Source organism: Podarcis raffonei, chromosome 4 (genome assembly GCF_027172205.1).
Source record: "Podarcis raffonei isolate rPodRaf1 chromosome 4, rPodRaf1.pri, whole genome shotgun sequence".
NCBI lineage: Eukaryota > Metazoa > Chordata > Lepidosauria > Squamata > Lacertidae > Podarcis > Podarcis raffonei.
The window spans coordinates 36,112,319-36,136,028 of NC_070605.1; the positions used below are offsets into that span (position 1 = coordinate 36,112,319).

At 43.9% G+C, this 23,710-nt stretch overlaps 1 protein-coding gene across 4 annotated transcripts; it reads left to right on the top strand.

Annotated features, from left to right (window-relative positions):
• Window positions 1–2,952: 2,952 nt before the first annotated feature.
• Window positions 2,953–20,130, top strand: NXPE3 (neurexophilin and PC-esterase domain family member 3). 4 transcript variants are annotated; one of them, XM_053386236.1, is made up of 8 exons: window positions 2,953–3,478; window positions 7,009–7,195; window positions 7,599–7,716; window positions 8,823–9,045; window positions 10,881–11,632; window positions 12,837–12,910; window positions 14,131–14,337; window positions 17,405–20,130. In XM_053386236.1, the coding sequence occupies exons 4-8, from the start codon at window positions 8,953–8,955 to the stop codon at window positions 18,004–18,006; spliced, it is 1,728 nt and encodes a 575-aa protein (XP_053242211.1). In that variant the 5' UTR covers window positions 2,953–3,478; window positions 7,009–7,195; window positions 7,599–7,716; window positions 8,823–8,952; the 3' UTR covers window positions 18,007–20,130. The 4 variants fall into 4 exon arrangements, with proteins under 4 accessions (XP_053242211.1, XP_053242212.1, XP_053242213.1 ...); XM_053386237.1 differs by lacking the exon at window positions 7,009–7,195; XM_053386238.1 differs by lacking the exons at window positions 7,009–7,195; window positions 7,599–7,716.
• Window positions 20,131–23,710: the final 3,580 nt, after the last annotated feature.

A 23,710-nucleotide genomic window follows, 5' to 3' on the forward strand; every position in this document is an offset into this window, starting at 1 on the left:
AATGCAAGAATGGAGTGATACGCAATGTAAGATCTAATAGATTTCATTTGAGCATTTGCTTAAGGGGTCTTGAACTGACATCACAGCCACATAACTGCTTTTCATTTTATAACCCCCCCCATAGGAATTTATATTGTCTATATGATTATAGGTCATTAGATTAAATTAATTCCTGTAGGCACAGGACCAATGCATCACTTAAGAAGGGCTGCAGGCAAGTAGTTAATTGGCTAAATGCCTGTTTTGTGCAAGAGAGAGAGGTCTAAAAACACTAGGCACAATTCAAATAGTTATGTATTTTAGGTCCCCTTAGTTTTAATGGGAGAATTTTAAGCATGCACTTGAACTTCGCCCTTTTAAATCAGTTAGCTTAATTTTGAACATTTTAAACTATCTTTGTGAATTATAATATCTGCATATTATAATGAATAAAGGAATAAAGCGCATATGCCTTCCAGCTGGCTTAATGAAATCTGTCTTCCATTAGAAAGCTGCAAGTGTTGAATGACTCAACACTTTAGAAGCTTGGAGTGTTACAACCTTGGCCCAGTTAAGTAAAAATTCTCACAGAACATTGCAGTATACCTAGAATTTTTAAACTATTTCCTGCTATGTCCAAAAAAATTCCAGGAGATGTGCTGGAATGACCCCCATCTCTCTCAAAAGAGAATGTTAAATTAACAAAGCATGTACCGGTATCTGAAAAGCAAAGGTGAAATCAAATGCCGCTTCAGCAGACTTTGCTTGTAAAATACAGCTTTCTCTTCCCATATGCCCACCTGATCTGTCCCAGAGGACCTCCAAACCTCTGGAGCAGGTTGGGGGGGGCTTTTGGGGGAACTGCAGGGGGGAAGAGAGAAAAAAGTAAGCCCCACCTCATAATGGCTTGAAGTCCGTTCTGCTTGGACATGGACAGCACTGGTTGCTGCCCAAAGCTATTGTGATCACTTACTAAAGTCTGGCCTGTGTCATGACATTTTGACAAGTGCCTCACTGGCTGCCCAATAGTTACTCTGGAGTGCTTTCATGCTACAATGGAGTATTGTCTGGATGCAATCTAACGGTCTCATTGACAGTGAAATGGGTTGGCCGTGTCCAGCTTGAAACATGAGAACTCTTTCTCTGCTTGTAATCTGGTGAAATGCCTGACCAGACTGGGTTGCGACAGGCTGTTCAAAAGCATCCTGAGGAAGACAATACATTTTGTAGGTGCAAAATGTAAGGTACATTTTGTAAGAGAGCTGATGCCACAGAAAATCACATTTTCAGAGAATCCTCAGAATTTTGATAGTTTATCTATGACAGTGGAGCTTGAAAATCATATGCACAAACACTTTTCAGTTAACTGTATTAAATACATTTAGATTTAATTTTGCTTGTATGTTGATGTCGACATGTAACAATGAAAAGGCTTTTAGCATGTAAAGACATTCACAGTATATACCAGTGTGTAAACTTTCAGAACTTTGCCATACTGAACAATTTATACCAGTATGTTTTGCTTACATAGAGCATAAAAGCTAATTATGAGCATTTGGGGCAGGGGGACTAGTCTGCAGGGTTATGGGTCCTTTGGAATATATATATATATATATATATATATATATATATATATATGCAGAAAAATTGTGGCATTATGTAGACTAAACAGGATCACAAAACTTCTTGTTTTTGTCATGGGGAAGAGTAAGTGTTAAAAGTACTCAAATTTACATAACAATCTGGTTCCTTTTCTATCACTGCATCCTTAAAAGATGTGTTACATTTATATGAACAGCTGTCAAATATGTAAAAGCCTGAGTTAAACTTTAATAAAGTCAAATGCTATCTTTGCATTAGCTGGTTCACTTAATTGTGAGGCTGGTTATGTCAGTGTGGTGTTTGTTGCAGGATGTCAGACTGAGAACTGGGAGATGAAACAGGAAGAGCAACTTTTTTCTAGTTCTGCAGCTGCTCTGCTTTCTTGTGAATTACCGTATTTTTTGCACCATAACACTCACTTTTTTCCTCCTAGAAAGTAAGGGGAAATGTCTGTGTGTGTTATGGAGGGAATGCCTATGGGTGGCATGCCTACGGAATTTCCTCCTCTAAAAACTACGTGCGTGTTATGGTCAGGTGCGTGTTATAGAGCGAAAAATACGGTACTATAATTGTAAAGGAGGAAAAGGGAATTGTGATGCACAGCAGCAGGAAGGAAGCTAGTAGTACAACTGGTGAAGGAGAGAATCTGAGAATATGGCCTATTGGTAATCATAGGTCAGTCATAAACAAAGTAGGTTATATCCACCTCTGCTGTTCCACTTGTACAACAGACATCCTCCAAAATCTATTCCATTGTGTTGGGGGACCCTTTGGAGATATTGGGGGCAAGCGAGGAGAGGAAGGTTGAAGCCATGCTATGGAACTCTGCTTGTACAGTACAGCATTGGATACAAGCCTGCAATCTTGAGAGCGCGTGGTCAAACACTGCTCTAAAACGAATAAAGGTTGTATCCAAGCTGCTGTTCTATTAATGCAAGAGACAGATGCTAAGACAATGGAACTTTCCCCCACCCTTGCAAGCTCTCTGTGCAGCCTCAAAAATCTGCTCCAGATCCACTCCAATTTGTCTTCCAACTCTACAATGTGATTCTAAGAATAACGAATTGCTCTCCTTTTGTACCTGGCTACTCTAGCCCAACTCTGGGCAAATATAATCCGATTAAAATACAATTCAATTTTAACAGCGCTTTTAAATGACAGGAAGCAGCTGTCTCGTACATTTAATTTAATTCTAACGGGGAGTGTGCTTAGCGCACTTCGCTTCGCTGCTCCCAAATTGCGAGCGGTTTCCGCTCGTCACGTTGCTTCCTAGTGACCTGACGGCGTCGAAGGGACCCCGCCCCAGATTCTCCCATAAAACCAGCCCACCCCGAGCCCCAGGCTCTTGCCCTGGAGGAGCAAAGCAACGCAGCGAGCGGGGTGCGAAAGAACCGCAGCAGGCCAGGCAGGAGACAGGCGCCGAGGCCAGACCGCAGTGCGGGGAGTGCACCGCCCCGCAACAGCGAGGATGCAGCAAAGATAAGAGACGCTGCTGCTCGCCAGATGCCAGTCTCCCCCTGCGCGCGCACAGGAGCCGAGGCAAGGCGGGCAGGTGCCCAACGCACCAAGCCAGCAAAAGGAACCTCGCCGCCCGCCGCCGTCGGGGCTGGGCGGACGACTTTCCTCCCGGGCACGAGGAGGGGGAGCGCGCCGCTATCTGCAAGCGACACCCGCGAAGCAGCGGGCGGAGGCGGCGCCGGCGCTTCGTGAGGAATTCCCCTTTCCGCGGTGGTCTCGCCCGCCGAACCCTCCTCCGAGCGGAGGGCAGCCAATGGGCAGCTGCTGAGCACCCGAAAGAGGAGGTGGGCGACGCGGGAGGGGAGGCTTCCCTCGCAGTCGCCTTCCGTCGCTCGGGAGGGTCGGAGGGGCTGGGTCGCCGCGAGGCACGAGGGCCCTGGTGAGTGGGGAGCCGAGTCGCCCCGGCGCGGGAGGCTTTTCCTATTTGGGGATGGGGGAGGGTGTCGCGAAGGACTCAGACCTGCTGTGACCCCGAAGCCCCTCTTGCTCGGGGCTCTTTATTTCACCAGGGAAGAGCGCTCTGCGTATGCTCTCCGAGGGGTTCCTTCGCTTGCTAAGGAGGGTCGGTTTCTGCTCGCTGACTGAGCTTGGAGGGGAAGGTAGTCCCTGCATGGGAGAAGCTTGGATCCAGCGTCGGTATAACATATTCGGCCCAGCGGCGCGGGAAGGGAAGGAGGCACTTTATCACTTCGGGCGGGACCGTTAGTCGGGCTGCAGCGTTAGGATTTCTTGAAAGCTTTATAGCCCTATCCCAAGGTGTCAGCTTTATATAGCATATAGATCATCTTTTTTTTTTTACCCTCCTGTCATTCCTGCAAGATAGTGCTTCCCTCCCCCTCCCTTGTTATTGTCTTACTGACATTTCCAGATAGCATCTAAAATAGTAGGAACTTGCAATGCATTAAAATGAAGAAGGAAAGGAATTGATGCAATGACTTGGCTAAAGCTTCATGGCTGAGCTGGGATTTGAACCTGATAACTGAAGGTTCAGCAATATATATGGCTGCAGGTTCTATCTTTCCCCTGAGTTTAGCTTTTCTGTTTTAGATCTTGTTGACGTGCGAAGGATTTTTTGTACAGCTTCTGGAATTTGATCTATTCCTTCACAAGTTCTTGAATGGTCTAGGGCACCTTCCATGGGAATCTCTTATTGGATCCACTCACACCTTTCTGTTTTGCCTTTTCATGTAGGCCTTTTGGGGGCTCTGAACTTGTGGTCCTGGGGTCTTTAGCTCTTCCTCTGTGCTACCCCCTCCTAGCAGCTGTAACCCATAAGGCTGTGGTGGTGGTGGGGATACAGAGGGTATGTATATCCTTGTTGCAGACCATGTTTTTTGAATGTCCCCAGGTGGATACACAAAGATTGTAAAGAGGATTCTAAAGATTTGGGGGCAGTCGTACTCTTCATTTTATTTCAGCTTCTTCTGCAGCTAAATCCTGACTAGGGAAGACCCTGAGAGAATCTTGCTGGATCTAGCCCAGCATCTTTCCCACAGCTGTCACTCAGATGCCTATGAGAGGCTCACCAAGCAGATTATGAGGGCAATAGCTGTCTTCCCACAGCAATTAGTATTCAAAGCCATGGTGTCTCTGGTGCTGGAGGTAGTAAAAAAACAAAGGTGGTAAAGGACCCCTGGATGGTTAAGTCCAGTCAAAGGCGACTATGGGGTGTGGCTTTCAGGCCGAGGGAGCTGGCGTTTGTCCACAGACAGCTTTTCGGGTCATGTGGCCAGCCTGACTAAACTACTTCTGGCACAACTGGACACGGTGATGAGTGCCAGAGCGCACAGAAACGATGTTTACCTTCCTGCTGCAGCGGTACCTATTTACTTGCACTGGTGTGCTTTCAAACTGCTAGGTTGGCAGGAGCTGGGACTGAGCAATGGGAGCTCATCCCGTCGCGGGGATTCAAACTACTAACCTCCTGATCAGCAAGCCCAAGAGGCTCAGTAGTTTAGACCACAGCGCCACCCATGTGGAGGTAGTATAGCTATGATGGTGAGGAGTTGCTGATAGCTTTCATGAGTTTGTCCAGCCCCATTTAAAACCACCTAAACTAGGGGCCATCACCAGATCTTGTGGTAGTGAATGCCATGGTATAATTGTGTGTGTGCTTCAGTACTTCATTTTGGCTGTCCTGAATCCCTCACTTTTCAGCTTCATTGGATGATCCCAGATTCTAGTATTATAAGAAAGGGAGAAAACCTCATGTTTATCCACTATCTCCATACCTTGAGTAATTTTCTACACCTTTATTATGTCCAATACCCTACTCTACCGTACCCTTTCCCCACTCGCTCTACTCCCTTATCAGTTTGGCTGCATCTTTTAAAATTCTGCAATATCTTTTTTTGAAATACAGCAACCAGAACTGTAAATGGTATTCCAAGTGTGGTCGCACCATAGATTTGGATAAAGGCATTATGATATTTGCAGTTCTGTTTTTGATCCCTTTGCTAATCATCTCTCACAGGGAAATTCCGTTTTTCATAGCTGGCACATACTGTCTTTGCATGTCATGGTAAGCCATAGTTTATGGCTTACGGTGATTGAATAGAACCTATGATGAAGAACCTATAGTATCTGAGTAAGAATAGTAAAGCATGTGGGGTCCAGCTATGGCATCATTTGAACTCGTTTTCACAAACCTGCTGGCCTGGGTAGGTTTGGCCACCCCTTTTTACATTGGATCTTGCAAATTCTGACTAGAATCTGTAGCTTTGGGGTTCACTGAAGAGTTGTTGTTTTTTCCTGCTAGCAGATCCTAATTATTTATTTCTACTCCAAATTAGGAATTGTATTTAGATAGAGCTCTTAGAATGCTATATCCCAAGAGAAGGTCTGAGGACCCCACTCCAAACTCCTTATATGGGGCTCTTTCTAGCTTCAGCCTTGTTCTTCAGACTGCTAATTTAACTGGTATTTTAGGCATGCATAGTTGTTATTGAACATGCAGAACTATCCCATTTGGATTCCCACAGAGTTAAAGGCATCCAAAACTATAGGCAATTCAGAAAAGAAACCCGCTGAAAAGATTGTTTTTAAATTCTCTCTGCTAGTTCTGTACTGATGGTAGTTTGCTGGTTGGAACTTAGAAAGTTACTAAGGGTTGTATCCATTGGATCCATGGAAATTTATGAACCTAAGTAGTCAGTGGAATTACTCCATGGAGTAGCCATAAGGCAGTATCTGTATGTGGTTCTCAGTATTCACACACAACTAGATCAGAACAGTGGTAGAATATGAAAATCCACATACAGTTACTAGCCTAGACTACGTCCAAGGGGACATAGCAAGTTGGAGGTTTCTGAATCTGCCTCCAAGGAAAAGCCTTGGCTTCTCCCCCCCCCCCTCAAACAAGCACTTTGAGAATTGGAATTTTGCTTTGAGACTTGAGGCCTTTGAGGGTGGAGTGTTTAGTATCACTTGCTAATTTGAAACCCATCCATGGGAAAGTTAGGTTTACTGATTGGCTCCAAATCTGGGGTTCACAAACTGTGGCTGGCAGTTAGATGCTCCTGGCTACTTGTGATTTGTAAAAATGCGATTAAAAGCAACAGAACACCTAACACAGTGCATTACAATTGCTACAACAGGCAGAAGAAAAAAAATTAAGTGAGCCATCCTCATAAATGTTCATGTGGGACACAGGCTGTTCGTATGTGGAAACCACTGCTCTAAATAAACCAGACATGTTTTAAAGGGTGGGGGCAGAGAAGGGAGCATGTTCCAATAAAAGGGTTTTGCCACAGTGAAAACCCTATCTGCCTCTCGATGATAGTAGAAAGTAGGTCATGTTGTCTGAGTGCAGGAGGCCCCTGTGGAAAGATTCCATTAAGTGGTCTTTAATACAGACTGGCCTTGCACTATTTGACATAAATCTTAAGCAAGGCATTATGTGTTTTGCAGGAGGGAAGAAGAAGAAAGCCAGCTGCAGATGGAACAAATAGCACCTGTAGTGGCGTGCTGTTCCTGGCTACCTTTGTTTTTGTTCTTGCACAGCAGTCTGAACACATCTCTATAACCAAGAGTGCCTGGATCTGAAATGACCACCCTTCTTGGACCTTGCAGCTTGTTTATTCATACAAATAAAACAGTAGGATTCCCCCTTTTACTCTTATTAATCTATTCTCAAGCATGTGTTCCCCCTTATAATGTGGAGTCATCTTTCAGAATTTCATATGATCTCTGTAATCCCTTTATATAATCTGTGCAATGATTAACACGTGGTCTCTGCACTGCAGGAGCACTGATTATTTTTAAATATGTATCTGTGTGGCCATGTTCTGCTTCATAGCATTAATTTTCTAAGTGCTTACTGTGTTATTAGGATTCGCTAGCTAATTAGAATTCATTCTCTTACATAATGGAATGAAGTGAAAGCACATTAACAGAAACCCATCCTTACTAGAATAGTTCACAAAATGCAGCTTGTTTCATAATGTGTCCCTGGAATAGTTTTCTGGAGCATAAACAGGAATAATTGAATCAATTTACAGACCCTGAAAGAAGGCAAAGGTCAATGGAAGCAGCAGCCTTCAGATGATCGTTGTTAAATATTCAGTGCCGTATAATGCAAGCACCGACCGAGTCTTAAAACTGCAAAGTTTATTCAGAGTAAGTCTCTCTGTCTTTTAATTTGTTTATTTCAGTGTATTCTTAAATAGAATTTCACAACCATCTTCCACTGAGTAGATTCTATATTGCCCAGCTAGCAATATATTGTATGTGTTGGGCAGCATTGCCAATTGTGGTGTTCAGAAAGAACTGAGAGAGGAAAAAGAATAATTCAGTTTAGCATTAGGATGTTTCCTAAATTAAATCTAGGATCTTGAAATTCATGTAGCTTTCTTAAAACAGGAGATTTCAAAGTGATGCTGAAAGGCTAAGAATTGCGTGCTGTTGGCCATCCATTAGCTGAACTGTGCTGAAGTTCTAGAATGCTCACAGATATTCTAACTGCTCTGGCAAACACAGCAATTAGTTTATTGCCCGTTTAGCTACAGAAAGGGAAGTGAAATGTTAGTTTGAGTCTAAACACATCTTCACATAGGGCTTAAGGACAAGAGAAGCTATCAGCAGGGAGGTGGAAAAGAAGAAATGGGGATGTCAGGCAGTTGGGAAGTGCAGGGAAGAAGGATGAGAAGAAGGCTGAGGTGTAGAGGGAGCTTGAAATAATAGGCATTGGGCTGAGGGAAAACTATGAAAAGAGTGAAGAAAAGGAGGAAATAAAAATAGGTCTTCTGGTATTATGTCCGTATACTGTAAACCACTTGCTGAATTAGCGGCTTTCTAGAGAAGAAATATCCCACCTCTGTCATGGACAAAGGCACCATAGGGTAGAATGGAGAGGCCCTTAATCTGGTAGTGTTCTCAGGACGGCTGGACTCTGAAAAAATCCATTCAGGTAAATGAATTAATTTCACTGGGGATTGGTTACAAATTCTGGTGCAAGACTTATTATCTGTTTGTTTTACTATTGGTGTAGCCAAAAGCAACATTGAAAAGGTATATTTAATGCTAAACAGCCGTTCTGCCTCAGCTGAGATATAATGAGGATTTGCCATGCCATTATCAGTTTTTCTTTCAGGTTCCTTTTTTAAAAATTTTAATTGCTTAATTTATGCTTCTAACACTCCTAAATGTCATGTGGGAAACCCATTTTTTATTACTTTAGCTGTATTTTAAGATCTAACTGGAAGCTTTTAAAAATGCATTTGCAGGAAGAGGAAATGCAGCAGAAACCTCCGGATGAGATTTCCTGTGTAATACTGAGTAACAATGACACTGGCGCCTGTGGGATATGGGCAACATGGCAGCATCTTACGTGGGTGAGAGAGAGATGAAGGGATCATGTGGCCCAATTTTTCCAAAATACAGATTTTGTGCCTCATTCTGGCAGTGTTGGCGATTCTGGCTTTACTACACAACTTTTACGAATTAGAGGTGAGTGACTCACCTCCTTCTGGGGCAGGGCAAGTAAGTTGGGCAACATTCTTCCTGTTCACCAGAGCTTTCTCCATGCCAGATTATATACATGTGACTGCACCATATTTTCTTCTTAGGTACATCGTGAAAAGGGCATACCAATAAAATAGCATGGAAGGGTGGGGATTAGGGTGGGAGGAATGTGTATGACAGGAATGTGGCCCTCAGCAGGGGGGGTGGAGTTCCTCAGCCCTGTGTTAAAAGATGGAAGAAGGATTTAGACCTATATCCAAAAAAACCTGGAATGTGTTCATTTTGGAATGTGCTCTTTCATACCTTAATTTTACATCTGTCTGTAGTAGAGAGCTATCCTTTAAACTCTTGGAGTACCAGCTGTTTTGCCAGCCACAGCCATTCCTGGACAGTGATAGATAGGCATGTAATCTGTGTGCTAGTCACCTTCCATGGGAAATTTGCTTGGAGATGGTTTGGAAGCTGCAGCTTATGTGGAATACAGCTGTCAGGGTCTTCACTGATTTAACCAGGTGAAATCCTATTACAGTATGTTGATTCTGAAGGGTTTGCACTAGTTGCTTATATACTACTTTGTCAATTCAATATCTTGCCCTTAACTTTGAAAGCCCTAAATGAGTTGGGGCCTTCTTCTTGGGCCCCTCCTGTTTTTGTTTTTTAAAAAGGCTTACAAATAGTTAAAACAAGCATCTCATGCAGAGTTTTATTATCATTAAAAAACCATCCAGCTGAACTCCCAGTATTGCTTCCATTTGAAAATTCTACTGTATTAGAGCCTCATCTTGGGCAGAACTTTCTACACTATTTTTTATTTATTAAAATATTTATGAACTCCTCTGTGTTGGTAGTATACAATAATAAAGGAATTCTTGAACACCCAAAGCCACAAAAACGTAAAGGAAGTATCCCTAAATTTTACTTAGAGTAAACCTACTGAATTTTAACGAACCTAAGCAATTCACGTACATTAATTGCAATGTGTCTTCTCTAAGTAGGGCTAACACTGAATACAACCCATAATAACCATGTTCAGCATAAAATCTTCAATAATGCCAACAAACAGGTCAGATACTGAACTACCCTCAACATGCCCAAATGCCTAAGTAAAAAGCCAGGTTTTAAATTGACACCATACTATAGCCAACATGGTTGCCTGCCAGGCGCCTATGACGGGCAGGACATTCCAGGGCATCACAATGAAGAAGAAGAAGAAGAGTTTGGATTTGATATCCCGCCTTTCACTCCCTTTAAGGAGTCTCAAAGCGGCTAACATTCTCCTTTCCCTTCCTCCCCCACAACAAACACTCTGTGAGGTGAGTGGGGCTGAGAGACTTCAGAGAAGTGTGACTAGCCCAAGGTCACCCAGCAGCTGCATGTGGAGGAGCGGAGACGCGAACCCGGTTCCCCAGATTACGTGACTACCGCTCTTAACCACTACACCACACTGGCTCTCATCTGCATCATGCAGCCCCATGTATTCTTGCAGTTTAATGGGAACTCTCTGCATTCAGAAGGTCCCAAATTCAGTCCACAGCAGCTCCAGGTACTGCTGGGAAATACCTCCTGATCTGAAATACTCCAGCCCTGCTGTCAGTCACTGTACACCATGCTGAGCTTGACAGCTCAAGGGTCTGACTCTCTGTATGAGGAAGCTTGTTACATTTTGCTGTTTGGGGGATCTTTCTTACCATGCTTTTCGTTGGCTGCAAACCGCTTGTGTAGCCCATGAGTGGTATATAAACGCTGTTCGAAAGAACACTTCACATCTCTTTCTTTGTGCTGTGAATAGGCCTGCTTCTAATAGCTTCCTTCTTTTGCAGAATCTGAACGAAGCAGGTTTAAAGTGGTTGGTAGAAGATGATGACCAACAGCCATCGTTACAGATGACTAAAATACCCAGGAAGCTGTACTGTGGATATGAGCACCAAGTCTTGTCCAAGAGAGAACAAGGGGAAGAGGAGTCCTTATTTGCTGCTATACAGTGGCCCAAACCTCCGGAGGACAAAACCCCATTTGTGAGAAGCACTGACCCCTCCCATAGCAACTTTGTGATACTGAACACCCGTACACATTTCAAGGTTGGCGATCAGCTGGAGGTGCTGGTCCACATGAAAGACTATGAAGGCAAGCCAAAGCGTTACGGTGGGGACTACCTTCAGACAAGAATCCACTCCGCTCACCTGAAGGCTGGAGCCACAGGAAGAGTTGTAGATTACCAGAATGGATCTTACAGAGTTTTTTTCACTTTACTCTGGCCAGGGGAGGTCACAGTATCTGTGGCGCTGGTCCACCCTAGCGAAGGGATCCAAGTACTTCAGCGTTTACGAGAAGAGAGACCAGACAGGGTCTATTTTAAAAGCCTATTCAAATCAGGGAGAATTTCAGAAACGACTGTGTGCAATGTCTGTTTGCCAGGAGATATGCCGGTGTGTAACTTTACGGATCTTTACACCGGTGAGCCATGGTTTTGCTACAAGCCAAGAAAGCTCTCTTGCGCCACGAGGATCAGCCATTACAAAGGGGGGTATCAAAAGGGCCTTCTGACCTCAGAAGAGAGTCGCCTTTTCCAAAGGTACATGCTCTCTCATACCCCACTGTTGCTTCTGTTTGGGACTGTTTTATGTTGGTTCTCTGATATTTTCATTTCATTTTAAATTACTTGTATTGTTGAGGAAAGGTCCATAGTTTTCAGAGACCCCTTACCTTGGGACTTCTGTCCAATATGTATATTGGGACCAATATGTATGTCAGTATGTACAGTCAAACCTCGGTTGCCAAAATTAATCCATTCTGGAAGATGGTTCGACTTCCGAAACATTCGACAACCGAGGTGCAGCTTCCGATTGGTTTGGTTGCAAGAGTTTCTTGCACTCAAGTGGAAGCCGCGTCGGATGTTCGGGTTCCGGGTTTACTTCCAGGTTTTTGGTATTCAGGAGCTGAGACATTAAAAAACGGAGCCATTCAAGAACTGAGGTTTGACTGTATATGTTCTGGCCATAACCCCTAGTAATATACATTTTGCAGAGAAGAGTTACCATTGGTATATTAATGGCACAGTTAAGCCCTCTTTTGACTGTGGATGTGCATCTCTATGGAGGGATTTCCTACATATGTCGACTGCAATAATTTAATGTGCCAGAACTTGTTTTTTATAAAGCCAAGTTGGGATCAGGTCCACAACAAGCAGGGAGAGGAATTTTAACTGTTTCATCCTGTTGCTGCAATCCTCCCTTTTGCATCAGGAGTGAAGATTCCATTTATACCAGTTGTAGCTTCCCTCCAAGTGTAAATAGCAACTTTTAAAAACCGGGGTGGGGGATTTTTTGTCAAGACCACAGCAAGATGGGAAATGGTTAAACTCTCCCTCCTAGCCTTCCATGACCCCAGTCCTGAATGCATCCCTTTTTTTAAAAAAAAAAAGCAGTCACATTAAATTCAATAACACATTTTACAAACCTGTAATTCACCACCTGTGTTCCTCAAAGTGTAATAAGATGAAGTTTGAGGAATAGGGAAATAGGCTGGAGAGGGGGGAGGGATCCCTGTATTCTGCTTTGTAGTCCACATACACCCACCCACTTGCAAATAAGAGACTTCTGGGGACACTGTGTGCCTGAACTAATAATAGCTGGGGAATCTACATTGACACGCAGAGCTAAAATCAAAAGAGGAGTGTTATAACTATGACAGTGATGTACCAGTTTGGCCTTGGGTATTTGACCTTAGGCAAATGTGACTTTTTATCACTGAATTTTGTTTTGTTTTTGTTTATTTAGTGATGTGAATATCAAAGTGCCAATATCCTCCAGTGGCCCTGATACTGTACTCGTAAGGCCCTTAAGGCATGCAGGTAAAGTTAAACATTTGAAAGACTTTGTTTCAAACCACAAAAAGCCTTAATTTATTTTACACCACAAAAGTCTTTTGCACATGTTAGATTTAATCCTGTACTGTAGGTCCGTATTGTTACCCTTACACTGCTGATGAGGAGGCTGAGTGAATCATGACTTTGTGGCTGAAATGAGTTTTGAACCAAGGACTGCCAAGCATACATTATTGACAACATTGTTAAACGCAAGCACTCAGTGCCTGCCAAATTAAATTAGATAAACACCAACTCAGCCAGTCATATGGATTTGCTCAGACGTCATGTTAAGTTCCCGTGATTTTGTGGTGCACCTACGTAAATTTAAGAATCTGTTATTTTTGTAAAAATTCACAAAATGGTACCGGTCATGAGGGAAGTATGTAGCACCTCACAAATGATCTCCATGGGTATGAGCCAGTACAGTGGTACCTCAGTTTAAGAGCAGTCCGGTTTAAGAACGATTCGGTTTACAAACTCTGCAAAACCGGAAATAGTGTCCCGATTTGAGAACTTTACCTCAGTCTAAGAACGGAATCCAAATGGTGGAAGGGCACCGGTGGTGGAAGGCCTCATTAGGGAAAGCGCGCCTTGGTTTAAGAACAGTTTCGGATTAAGAACAGATTTCCAGAATGGATTGAGTGCATGAACCAAGGTACCACTGTAGTTGCCTTTTCACTCCCCACAGCCATGATTTGCATTAGGCATGTAGGTGGAAAGGAATACTGGATTATCCTAGCAACAAAATATCGATCACAATCCAACAGGAAAGTGAGTGCTGTGTGCTTTAAGTTTCCATTCGACTGTGGCCATTGATTGCTGGGGAAATGCAATCTACTTACAACAAAAATACTTCCTTGAAGAAAGATATCTAGAGTCTCCATGATAGGCAAGTAATAACAGCCTATTCTCTCTCTTGCACACACACGTGCCTGGAAAAGCCTTGGGTCTCTGAATTTTTTGGGGGAATTCACCTGCAGATAAAAGGATTTGTCTACCAAGATGAATGTCATTGATTGCTTTCCAAAATATGGAAACTTAGTACAGTGTGCTTATTAAATCTCAGTTATTAAATGTTTTCAAACTTCATGAACTTAATTACCAGCATTTTAGCAGGCTTGATGTTATGCTCCTATTTGATTTACTTATATAATTATAACACACGACTTTTCATTTCTAACTAGCAATTCAAAATTCTCTTTCAGAGATGGACAATCTGGAAAGATCTCAAAGCCCTGATGTGTTTCCTTCTGGTTACTATTATGAAGATGAATGGCGAGCAAGAACACAGTGGATTCGGCATTTTAACAAGTCATCAGATATTACCGAATGTTTACAAGGGAAACTTATCCACTTGTTTGGAGACTCTACAATCAGGCAGTGGTTTGAATATCTGACAACATTTGTTCCAGGTCACTATTTTTGCCTTGCCTTTGCAGGTGTTTCAGATATATATACAGAAATATGAGAAAACGTTAATGCTTATACTCTTGATGTAGAGATTGTGGGATTTTGGTCATGACTTTGTAACTGATTTTAATTTCGCTGATTGTGTTTCTGGGATTTGGAAGAGCTAGAACTGCAAAGTTTTGGCATTTACTTTAAATCTCTCTAATTCTGTGTCACCCTAAGAGTTGGCTAAGAATGGCCTTTTCATGTGCTTCAGGATTATTCTTTCAAGTCTCACCCCTTTCTCACAAAATGGTTTCTCTTTCTCACTGCATATGTTAATAGTGATGGGAGAGCTATCGCTAAAGAAAAGGAAAAAAATAGGAGAAGCAGTAATAATGGGAAGGGCATGTGCAAATACACACATTTAGGCTTGCATTGGTAGTGAGGAATCCAGGATTGAGCCAAATGCCTTATAGAAGAGATGGATTTTTGAGCAGTGATGGAAAAGAATAGAGTTCTCCAACATTACCGGATGATCTAATAGGGAATATGCGTGTCTCTTTGTGTGTGGTTTGCAAAGGAGAAGTTGAGAGGTGATGCAAGGGCATGGAAAGCTTTCTGAAGGAGTCGTTTGTTAAGGATGTAGACAGCGATGGGATAACAGCATTGGATTTGGAAGAAGGGGAATTGGATGACCTGAGCAGGGCAACTCTACCATTAGGCAAAGTCAGGCACCTGCCACAGGCAGCAGTTGATAGGGTAGTTGTCAGCTATTCCTCCTGAGCCCCCAGTTGCTCCCCTCTGGGAGGACAGAACTGTGTAAGCCTGTCTTGGGCCCCTAAAGCAAGCTGCTGCTTCAGGTAGAGTGGAGGGTACAATACTATTGCCAGTTTTGAAGTAAGATTCACTTGCAAGTCCAATCAGTTTTTTATATACCGTATTTTTCGCCCTATAGGACACACTTTTTCCCCTCCAAAAATGAAGGGGAAATGTGTGTGCATCCTATGGGGCGAATGCAGGCTTTCGCTGAAGCCTGGAGAGCAAGGGGGGTCATTGCGCACCGACCCCTCTCGCTCTCCAGGCTTCAGGAAGCTATCCGCTAGCCTTGGGAGACCCAGCTCTCCCAGGGCTAGCGGAGAGCTTGGCTGCACCCAGAAGCTTGGGGCGCGCTGAGATCCGCATGCCCCAAGCTTCGGGATTAGCGCAGTGCTCCACTAGCCGTGCGGCTCTCCCACGGCTAGCGGAGACCTTGCCGGCAGTCAGAAGCTTGGGGCACGCTGAGCTCCGCACGCCCCAAGCTTCAGGATTAGCGCAGCGCTCCGCTAGCCGCGCGGCTCTCCCACTGCTAGCGGAGACCTTGCCGGCAGTCAGAAGCTTGGGGTGCGCTGAGCTCCGCACGCCCCAAGCTTCAGGATTAGCGCAGCGCTCCGCTAGCCGCGCGGCTCTCCCACTGCTAGCGGAGACCTTGCCGGCAGTCAGAAGCTTGGGGTGCGCTGAGCTCCGCACGCCCCAAGCTTCAGGATTAGCGCAGCGCTCCGCTAGCCATGGGATAGCCACACGGCTCTCCCACTGCTAGCGGAGACCTTGCCGGCAGTCAGAAGCTTGGGGCGCGCTGAGCTCCGCACACCCCAAGCTTCAGGATTAGCGCAGCGCTCCGCTAGCCGTGGGAGAGCCGCATGGCTCTCCCACGGCTAGCGGAGACCTTGCCGGCAGTCAGAAGCTTGGGGCGCGCTGAGCTCCGCACGCCCCAAGCTTCAGGATTAGCGCAGCGCTCCGCTAGCCGCGCGGCTCTCCCACTGCTAGCGGAGAGCTTGCCGGCAGCCAGAAGCTTGGGGCGCGCTGAGCTCCGCACGCCCCAAGCTTTGGGATTAGCGCAGAGCACCTGGGGGGGAAATAATTTTTTCCCCTTTATTTCCCCCCCAAAAAACTAGGTGCGTCCTATGGGCCGGTGCGTCCTATGGGGCGATAAATACGGTATATTGACCGGGTGGCGAGTGCTTGCGTGTGCCATTTTGTCCTTTTCCTCAGGCAGCAAAACGTTGTGCTCCAGCCCTGGGTTCGATTGACAAGAAAAGAAGTCAAATTATCTTGGTTGCAGAGCTGTGAACAGAGATAGGATAGCTCAGGAGTAGCGCAGGAAAGGCAGGAGGAAAGAGGTGGTAACAAAGGTGGGGGATGAACAGTAAGTGATTTTGTGTTGTAGCGAAAGGAAGGGGTAGATGTTTAGAAACAGTGTATAGCAAGAAAAGGTAATGATTTGGTGGCAGATCAAATAAGGGGAACAAAAGAGAGGCACCAATGCTGAGTAAAAGGCCAAAGTGGACTGTTTTAATGAGGGATACCTGTTTAGATGGTTCAATTAATGTAACAGACTTTCCCTTCTGCAAAGAAGGTGTTTCTAGTTTAGTATCTTTGTCAAACACTGTTTTAAGATTTGGGCCCAGTTCATTACTGCAGGCTTCATGCAGCTGGGAGCGAGTCGGGCTGAACACTGCTCCATGCGACCCTTTTCTCCTTCCTCACACCTTGCTTATTTTCTTGGTTTTATTAGCTGACATTAGGGCAATTCTGACTCAATACAAGGCATTATCTTATTGCCAAAGTGCACTGGGATGGGTAAGAGGAGAAGCATTTGACCCTGATGCTTCTTCCTGGCTTCATATTGATCCTCCAAGCTGTGCCAGTTGAAATGGTTGGAATTGATACTCATGAAAACTCTTGTGTGTTTGCTTCCCCCCCCTGTCCTTTGTGAATGTTATACAGAGGACCCTAACAATTACAGTGGTACCTTGGGTTAAGTATTTAATTCATTCTGGAGGTCTGTTCTTAACCTGAAACTGTTCTTAACCTGAAGCACCACTTTAGCTAATGGGGCCTCCTGCTGCCGCTGCACCACCAGAGCACGATTTCTGTTCTCATCCTGAAGCAAAGTTCTTAACCCAAGGTAATATTTCTGGGTTAGTGGAGACTGTAACCTGAAGCGTATGTAACCTGAGGTACCACTGTATTGTTTTCCTTTGCAGAGAGTTGCAACAGGCAGTCACTCAGTAATTCTTTTTTGTTTGCTTGCTTGTTTGTTTGTTTCAGATCTCGTGGAATTAAACCTTGGCAGCCCTAAAAATGTTGGGCCCTTCATGGCTGTGGACTCGGTGCATAACATTCTACTAAACTTCCGCTGCCACGGGCCCCCTATTCGCTTCTCCACCGTGTTTAGCAGTGAGCTGCATTACATTGCCAACGAACTGAATCGCATTGTAGGCGGGAGGAACACTGTGATAGCCATAACTATTTGGTCTCACTTCAGCACTTTCCCTGTAGAAGTGTACATCAGGAGACTGAGGAACATTCGCAAGTCCATCGTACGGCTTCTGGATCGGAGTCCCAAGACACGGATAGTCATCAAAACCGCTAACGTTCAGGAGCTGGGGCCGGAGGTTAGCCTTTTCAACAGCGACTGGTATTCGTATCAGCTTGACACAATCATGAGGAAGATGTTCTCAGGAATTGGAGTGCACTTTGTGGATGCTTGGGAGATGTCGCTGGCACACCATTTGCCACACAAATTGCACCCAGAAGATGTTATTGTCAAAAACCAGTTAGATGCTTTCTTGTCTTTTGTGTGTCCGGTAGAAACGCACTACAGCCTCGTAAAAGGAATCCATAATCAATTGTGGTCTCTGTTTCTGTAGTTCACTTTTGGACACGTTCTGCACTAGTTGTTTGTTGCTGATTTGGGGTGCCCCTAACCTGCATCTGATTCTCCAAGCCTGCACTGTAGCATACATAATTCATACACTGAATGTCTGGGGACTGGTTTTTTTTTTTTAAAAAACAAGACTATATGTGTGGATACCTCTTTGCAATGCACACCTGAGAATGAAGGTGTCCACAACTCCACTTGCCACTCTCACTACAATAAATGTTCTGCCACCATCTGGTAAGATAATGAAAGTATTCGCAGCAGCAGCCGCCTCCTTCAGCCTGGAGCTAGGGAGAGAGGCCACAGCACAATGCCAGAGCACATGTTCGAGATACTGAAAATTCCAGGTTCAGTTGTCAACATTTTCATAATAATAATAATTTATTATTTATACCCCGCCCATCTGGCTGGGCTTCCCCAGCCACTTTGGGCGGCTTCCAAAAAAATACTAAAAAACTGCAATACATCAAACATTAAAAGCTTCCCTAAACAGGGCTGCATTCAGATGTCTTTTAAAAGTCTGGTAGTTGTTCTCTTTGACATCTGGTGGGAGGGCGTTCCACAGGGAGGGCGCCACTACCGAGAAGGCCCTCTGCCTGGTTCCCTGTAACTTGGCTTCTCACAGTGAGGGAACTGCCAGAAGGCCCTCGGTGCTGGACCTCAGCGTCTGGGTAAAACGATGGGGGTGGAGACGCTCCTTCAGATATACTGGTTAAAAGAATGCCGTGAATGTCTAGCTTGTGGGTCTCCCTGTATTACTATTGTTATAAATTTATTCATACCCCTGATGGGACTCAAGGCAACTTGCAGGTATGGACCTGCAAAGATATGGACCTGCTAAAAACAGGAAAACAACAAACTGGTATGCCACTGTGAGAACAGGGTGATGGACTAAATGGCCATTTGGCTAGCTCCAGCAGAGTTTTTCTCACGTAGCAGAGCTGGAAGAAAACCTTTCCTGAGACCTTAAGAGAGAACTGCTTCAAGTCACACAATACTGCCCTAGATAGATTGTTTGATTTAGGCTATGTACACAGGCAGCCTCTGAAATGTGCAGGAGTTGTTTTTACAGTGTACACACCTATGCACAATAACAGCATCTAAACCAGCAGCTACTACAAGGGATGTCTGTACACACAGGTGGGCTTATTTTCAAACTAGTACACAATAGTGTTCTCCATTGCCTTCCATTCAGTTAGTGGTTCCGCTGAGTTTTTGCAAAACAATATATATATATTGCAATCTTTCCAAAGAGAGGGTCTCTTTCCAAAGAGAGAGCCCAGCAGAATGGGCTTTAATTGGACAAATAGTGTGGAGCAGGGACAACATGGGGTGATGTCATTTGTCCAGCACTCCCCAAAGGTGCTTACATCCTGCACTGAATGCACAACATACATAAGAAGAGCCTTCTGGGTAAGGCCAATGGCCCATCTAGTCCAGCATCCTGTTCTCTCAGAGGGTGAACAGTTGCTTGTGGGAAACTAGCAAGCAGGATATGAGCACAAGAGCATTCTCTCCTCCAGTGGGTTCCAGCAGCTGACATTCAGAAGCGGTACTTGCCTCCAACTGCGAAGGCAGAGCATAGCAATTGCGACTAATAGACACTGATAGCCTTACCCTCATGAATTTGTATAATCCATCTAAGTTGGTGGCCACCACTGCCCCCTGCAGGATTGAGTTCCATAGTTTAACTCTGCGTGGCATGAAGAAGTATGTGCATGCCCTTAATGCACATTTACATCTATATTTGCTAGCTCTGCTGCTTGAAATTCTTTTAACTGGAGATGCTGGGGATTGAACCTGAAGACAATTATTTCCAAAAAATAATTGAAATATGAAAAAAAGGAGGAACTAAATCCAAATTAACTGAATACTAATGAAAGTTTTACAAAAGAAAGGAATTACCAAAATATTTGTAAATCTAAAAGAAGAAAAGTAACCATTTCCCCGGTGCACACCCCTACCTCCCCATCCCTTTATCTCCCCCTGTTTTGGTGCCCAAGACATCTGCATGCAGGACACCCACTTTACTAATAGTTGGAGTGTTTTAATAAAATAAACATTTTGTATGGCTCAGTGGCTACCTCCTGAGTTATTTGATACTTTCCAAGGGTTATTCAAGTTATTCAATACTTTCCAAAATCCAAATGTCACCCACACTGGTATAAGTTTTAAGATCTTAAGACTGATTAGCTTTCTCTGTGAACTGCATGTTTTCAAGGGGCTTTTGGTAGCTGACATCTGAACTGCAGGTAGCAAAAAACGATGCTTGAGATCGCAGCAAACAAGTCTGAAATGTCATTGATTCCTGATTTTTTTCCTTTTAAAATAAAAGTCTGCAAGAGCTGTTTTGAAGACAAACTGTTGCTATTTAACATTTTGGTTCACTTCAGTGATGTGCCTGGGTACAGAAGGCAGACTTGACATGGTCCTCACCTAGAGGGGACTTGTAGATTACAGTAGATGGATCAGGGCATGGATTTGGATGAAGCCAAAGATGTATTGGCAATAGGCCGGGGGAAAGATGGAGGGGCAGGAAAGTAAAGCTGGTTTGAGTAAGGGGTGGGATGGTTCAAGGGAAACTGTCTTGCAGGAGATAGAGGTTTGATCAGAAGAAGGCATGGCATCAGGCATAAGAGATGGGAAGGAGGCTAAAAGACATTTGGGAAACAAGCATGTCTACCAGTTGTCCAACCTCCTGCAAGCCCACAAAGAATGTACAGAAATTATCCAGTCCTTTAAAAACTGTTGTGTGTAAAGTAGGCCCAGAACATCTTACCCGTTGAACCATAAAGAAACTGAATTTCAAGTTTTGTTTACTCTGAACCTGTTCTTGTTGATATTAAATAAGTACACCAATACCTGCCATTAAACTATTTCTCTATCCACAATCCCTTCTCATGTGTATGTTTGGTGCTGTTACTGTGACAGCTTTTTAAAATCACCAAATCTTATCGCCACCTCTTTCTTTTCATGGCCAGCTGAAAGGATGGCAGTATATCTGACTATAAAGAAGGGAAGGACTTGACTGTTGGATTTGTCACCTTTGATGTTTCTGTTGTTTGTTCATCCTACGTCTGATACTGACAAGTGGCATCTATTTACAATTTCCCAACATTTCATCTCACACTCTGACTAACAGTTTCAATCATCCACATAGGCTGGTGTTTGGACCAAGACTATACTACTACAGTACAAGTAAAATGCAACTGCGTGGTCAGGCATCTAGGAAACTTGGGACATGATTAGCTGTTTACTATGACACTTTCCAATCGGGGTGTCCAAACTTTTTTCAAAGAGGACCAGATTTGATGAAGTGAACATGTGTGAGGGCCGACCATTTTGCCTGACGTTCTTTGAACCATTAAAATTAACTATTTTATGCAAAGTTCATTGCAAACGACATACTTTTCATTTCGTCACATGGATGACAAATCTAAACAGGTGTTAAATCACTCTGCCTTTCATATCTGAAGGCCAGATAAAAAAACAAAACCAGGAAGCTGAAATATATGTCAGGAAGATTGTAAAGTGGATTACATATTATTGGTAATAAAGGTTGTCTGTCAGCTTTTAAGTTCAAAAAACATGAACAGGAACATAACACCAGATATACATGTTGTGTCCAAACATATTTATACCTGATTTAGACCAACTGACATTAACTGAGATTTGACAATGTATTCCTCTCAATTCAAAACAAAACAAACTTGCCTGCACTAATGTGAAGGGTGAAACTGAGATCTGGACTGCAGCACATAGGCTAGGTCTGGCTCAAAGGTAGTGGTTTTGATTCGCAAAATGTCACACAGGTGAGAGTCACTTAGTTTTGTGTTCGCAGTTCTTGTTAAATTCCTTATAAACAGCCACAGTCTCTTGGCATATCACAAACACAGTGATTCCGTATTTCAGTAAAGAAATATTCGACTTTCCACCTGTCCTGGAAGCAGCAGCCCTCACTGTCAACTTTCCTTCTCTTATTTACAGTCGCCATTTTAAAAATTGGCCAGAAGGGGAAGAGATCATGTGAGCGCAGTGCCAGAGGTTTTGGTCTAAGTGTGTTCGCCCAAGCCCAAATGAATCCTCAATAAAACATTTGCCAACAGATTTGGCCAGCTCGTTCCCACCAGGTAGAAAATATTTTCCCTGCAAATGATAGAAGAAGGTCTCAGGAGTTGATTTGTCAGAGCATAGATCTTTTCCACAGTCGACAGCTTGAGGAGGCTGCATGGATAGGACTGCTATTTTCCCTGATGGCACAATGAAACCAGATGTTATCTGTGTTAGAACAACCAAAGGTACCATGTGCTGGCACCTATTGCACCAAACAGCTACAGCTCCCAAAATACATATGAGGAAATAGCTATTGAACCCACAAGTTTGCAAGAAATGCAAATGTAGGCTTTTAGAAATCTATGGGACTTCATGTTCAGGAAGATGGGGTTATGAAACAAAGACTGCTATCCCAGCGTTATCTATCCACCCATCTTTCCATTTTTGTCCCATCTGTCTCCAAGGAGCTCAAGGCAGTCTATGTGGTTCTTCTCCCCTGCCCTCACTTTAACTCTCACAGCAGCCCTGTGAGGTGGGTTAGGCTGGGAAAAAGTGACTTCCCCCTAAACCACAGCAGTGAGTTTTAAGTAAGAGTGGCAATTTGAAGCTGGTTCTCCTGCAGGCCTCTAACCACTACATCACAATGGCTTTTAAACTTCTGAAAAGAAGGAAGATATGAGTAGTGTGTGTGTGTTTGTGTACACACACACACAAACATGGGGTGGGAAAGAACATTTGAATACTATAAATATGCACACGATTGGGCGTTTCGCAGCAAAAAACCACAATATAAAACCACAACGTATAATGAAAATAGAAATAAAAACAAAAGCAACCCAATCATCCCACCCCCTTCCGCCACACATTTTAAAAGCACCCACTGCAAGAGCAGCATCGGCCAAGCGACCAATCACGCAGCGCCGCTGCTGGAGATGCACCAATTGCAGCCCGCCTTGCCTGCCTCTAACCTTCCTTGGTGGAGCGTTGGCTCCAGGGGAGAACAAGCAGAACAGCAGGCGCTCAGGGGCCGCAACAGATTGATTTCTCCGAATTGCCTGTGGGGCCGTTTTAAACCGGGCTGCGGGCCACAATTGGCCCCCGGGCCAGACTTTGGACATGGCTTACAAGGTTTCTGGCTGGGTGCCGGCAAATGTATTCAGGACCGAAATGCCAATTTTGGTTGTTGTCGACTGACAACAGTAAGGAATTCCATGCTAAAAATAGGTTCTTAAATGTAGATTTATTGAGCTTAGTCAGGACAGCTAGTGGTAATAACTTGGAACACATTTATACATAAAATTTGGCAATTCCAACCAAATCATGCTTTACCCACATCAGCCAGGCACTTGCATTGAGCACACAGGTGCAATGTCAACTTTTTTTTAAAAAAAGGAAGCCTGATTTATTATATGCAAAAAATATGTACAATATACTTATAAAAGAGTCAAGTCCCATGAGTTGCTCTATTCCCGTAGCATAATTTTATAAATTAATATACAAGTATACTGTATTTTTATACAACTTTATGCATTGATGTATGTATCTGTTTATCTGCTGATCGCTTTAGGAAACTTGGAGTCTACAGTATATACATATAATATGTGTATATTAAATGTATAAGATGCAGAAATGATTTTTAC

What these genes read in the sequence shown, in the direction of transcription:
- NXPE3 (XM_053386236.1), top strand. Translation starts at nt 8,953, where the DNA reads ATGTGGCCCAATTTTTCCAAAATACAGATTTTGTGCCTCATTCTGGCA. An exon ending in ACAACTTTTACGAATTAGAG is followed by an intron (nt 9,046 to 10,880) that starts GTGAGTGACTCA and finishes CTTCTTTTGCAG; the next exon opens with AATCTGAACGAAGCAGGTTT. An exon ending in TCTGACAACATTTGTTCCAG is followed by an intron (nt 14,338 to 17,404) that starts GTCACTATTTTT and finishes TGTTTGTTTCAG; the next exon opens with ATCTCGTGGAATTAAACCTT.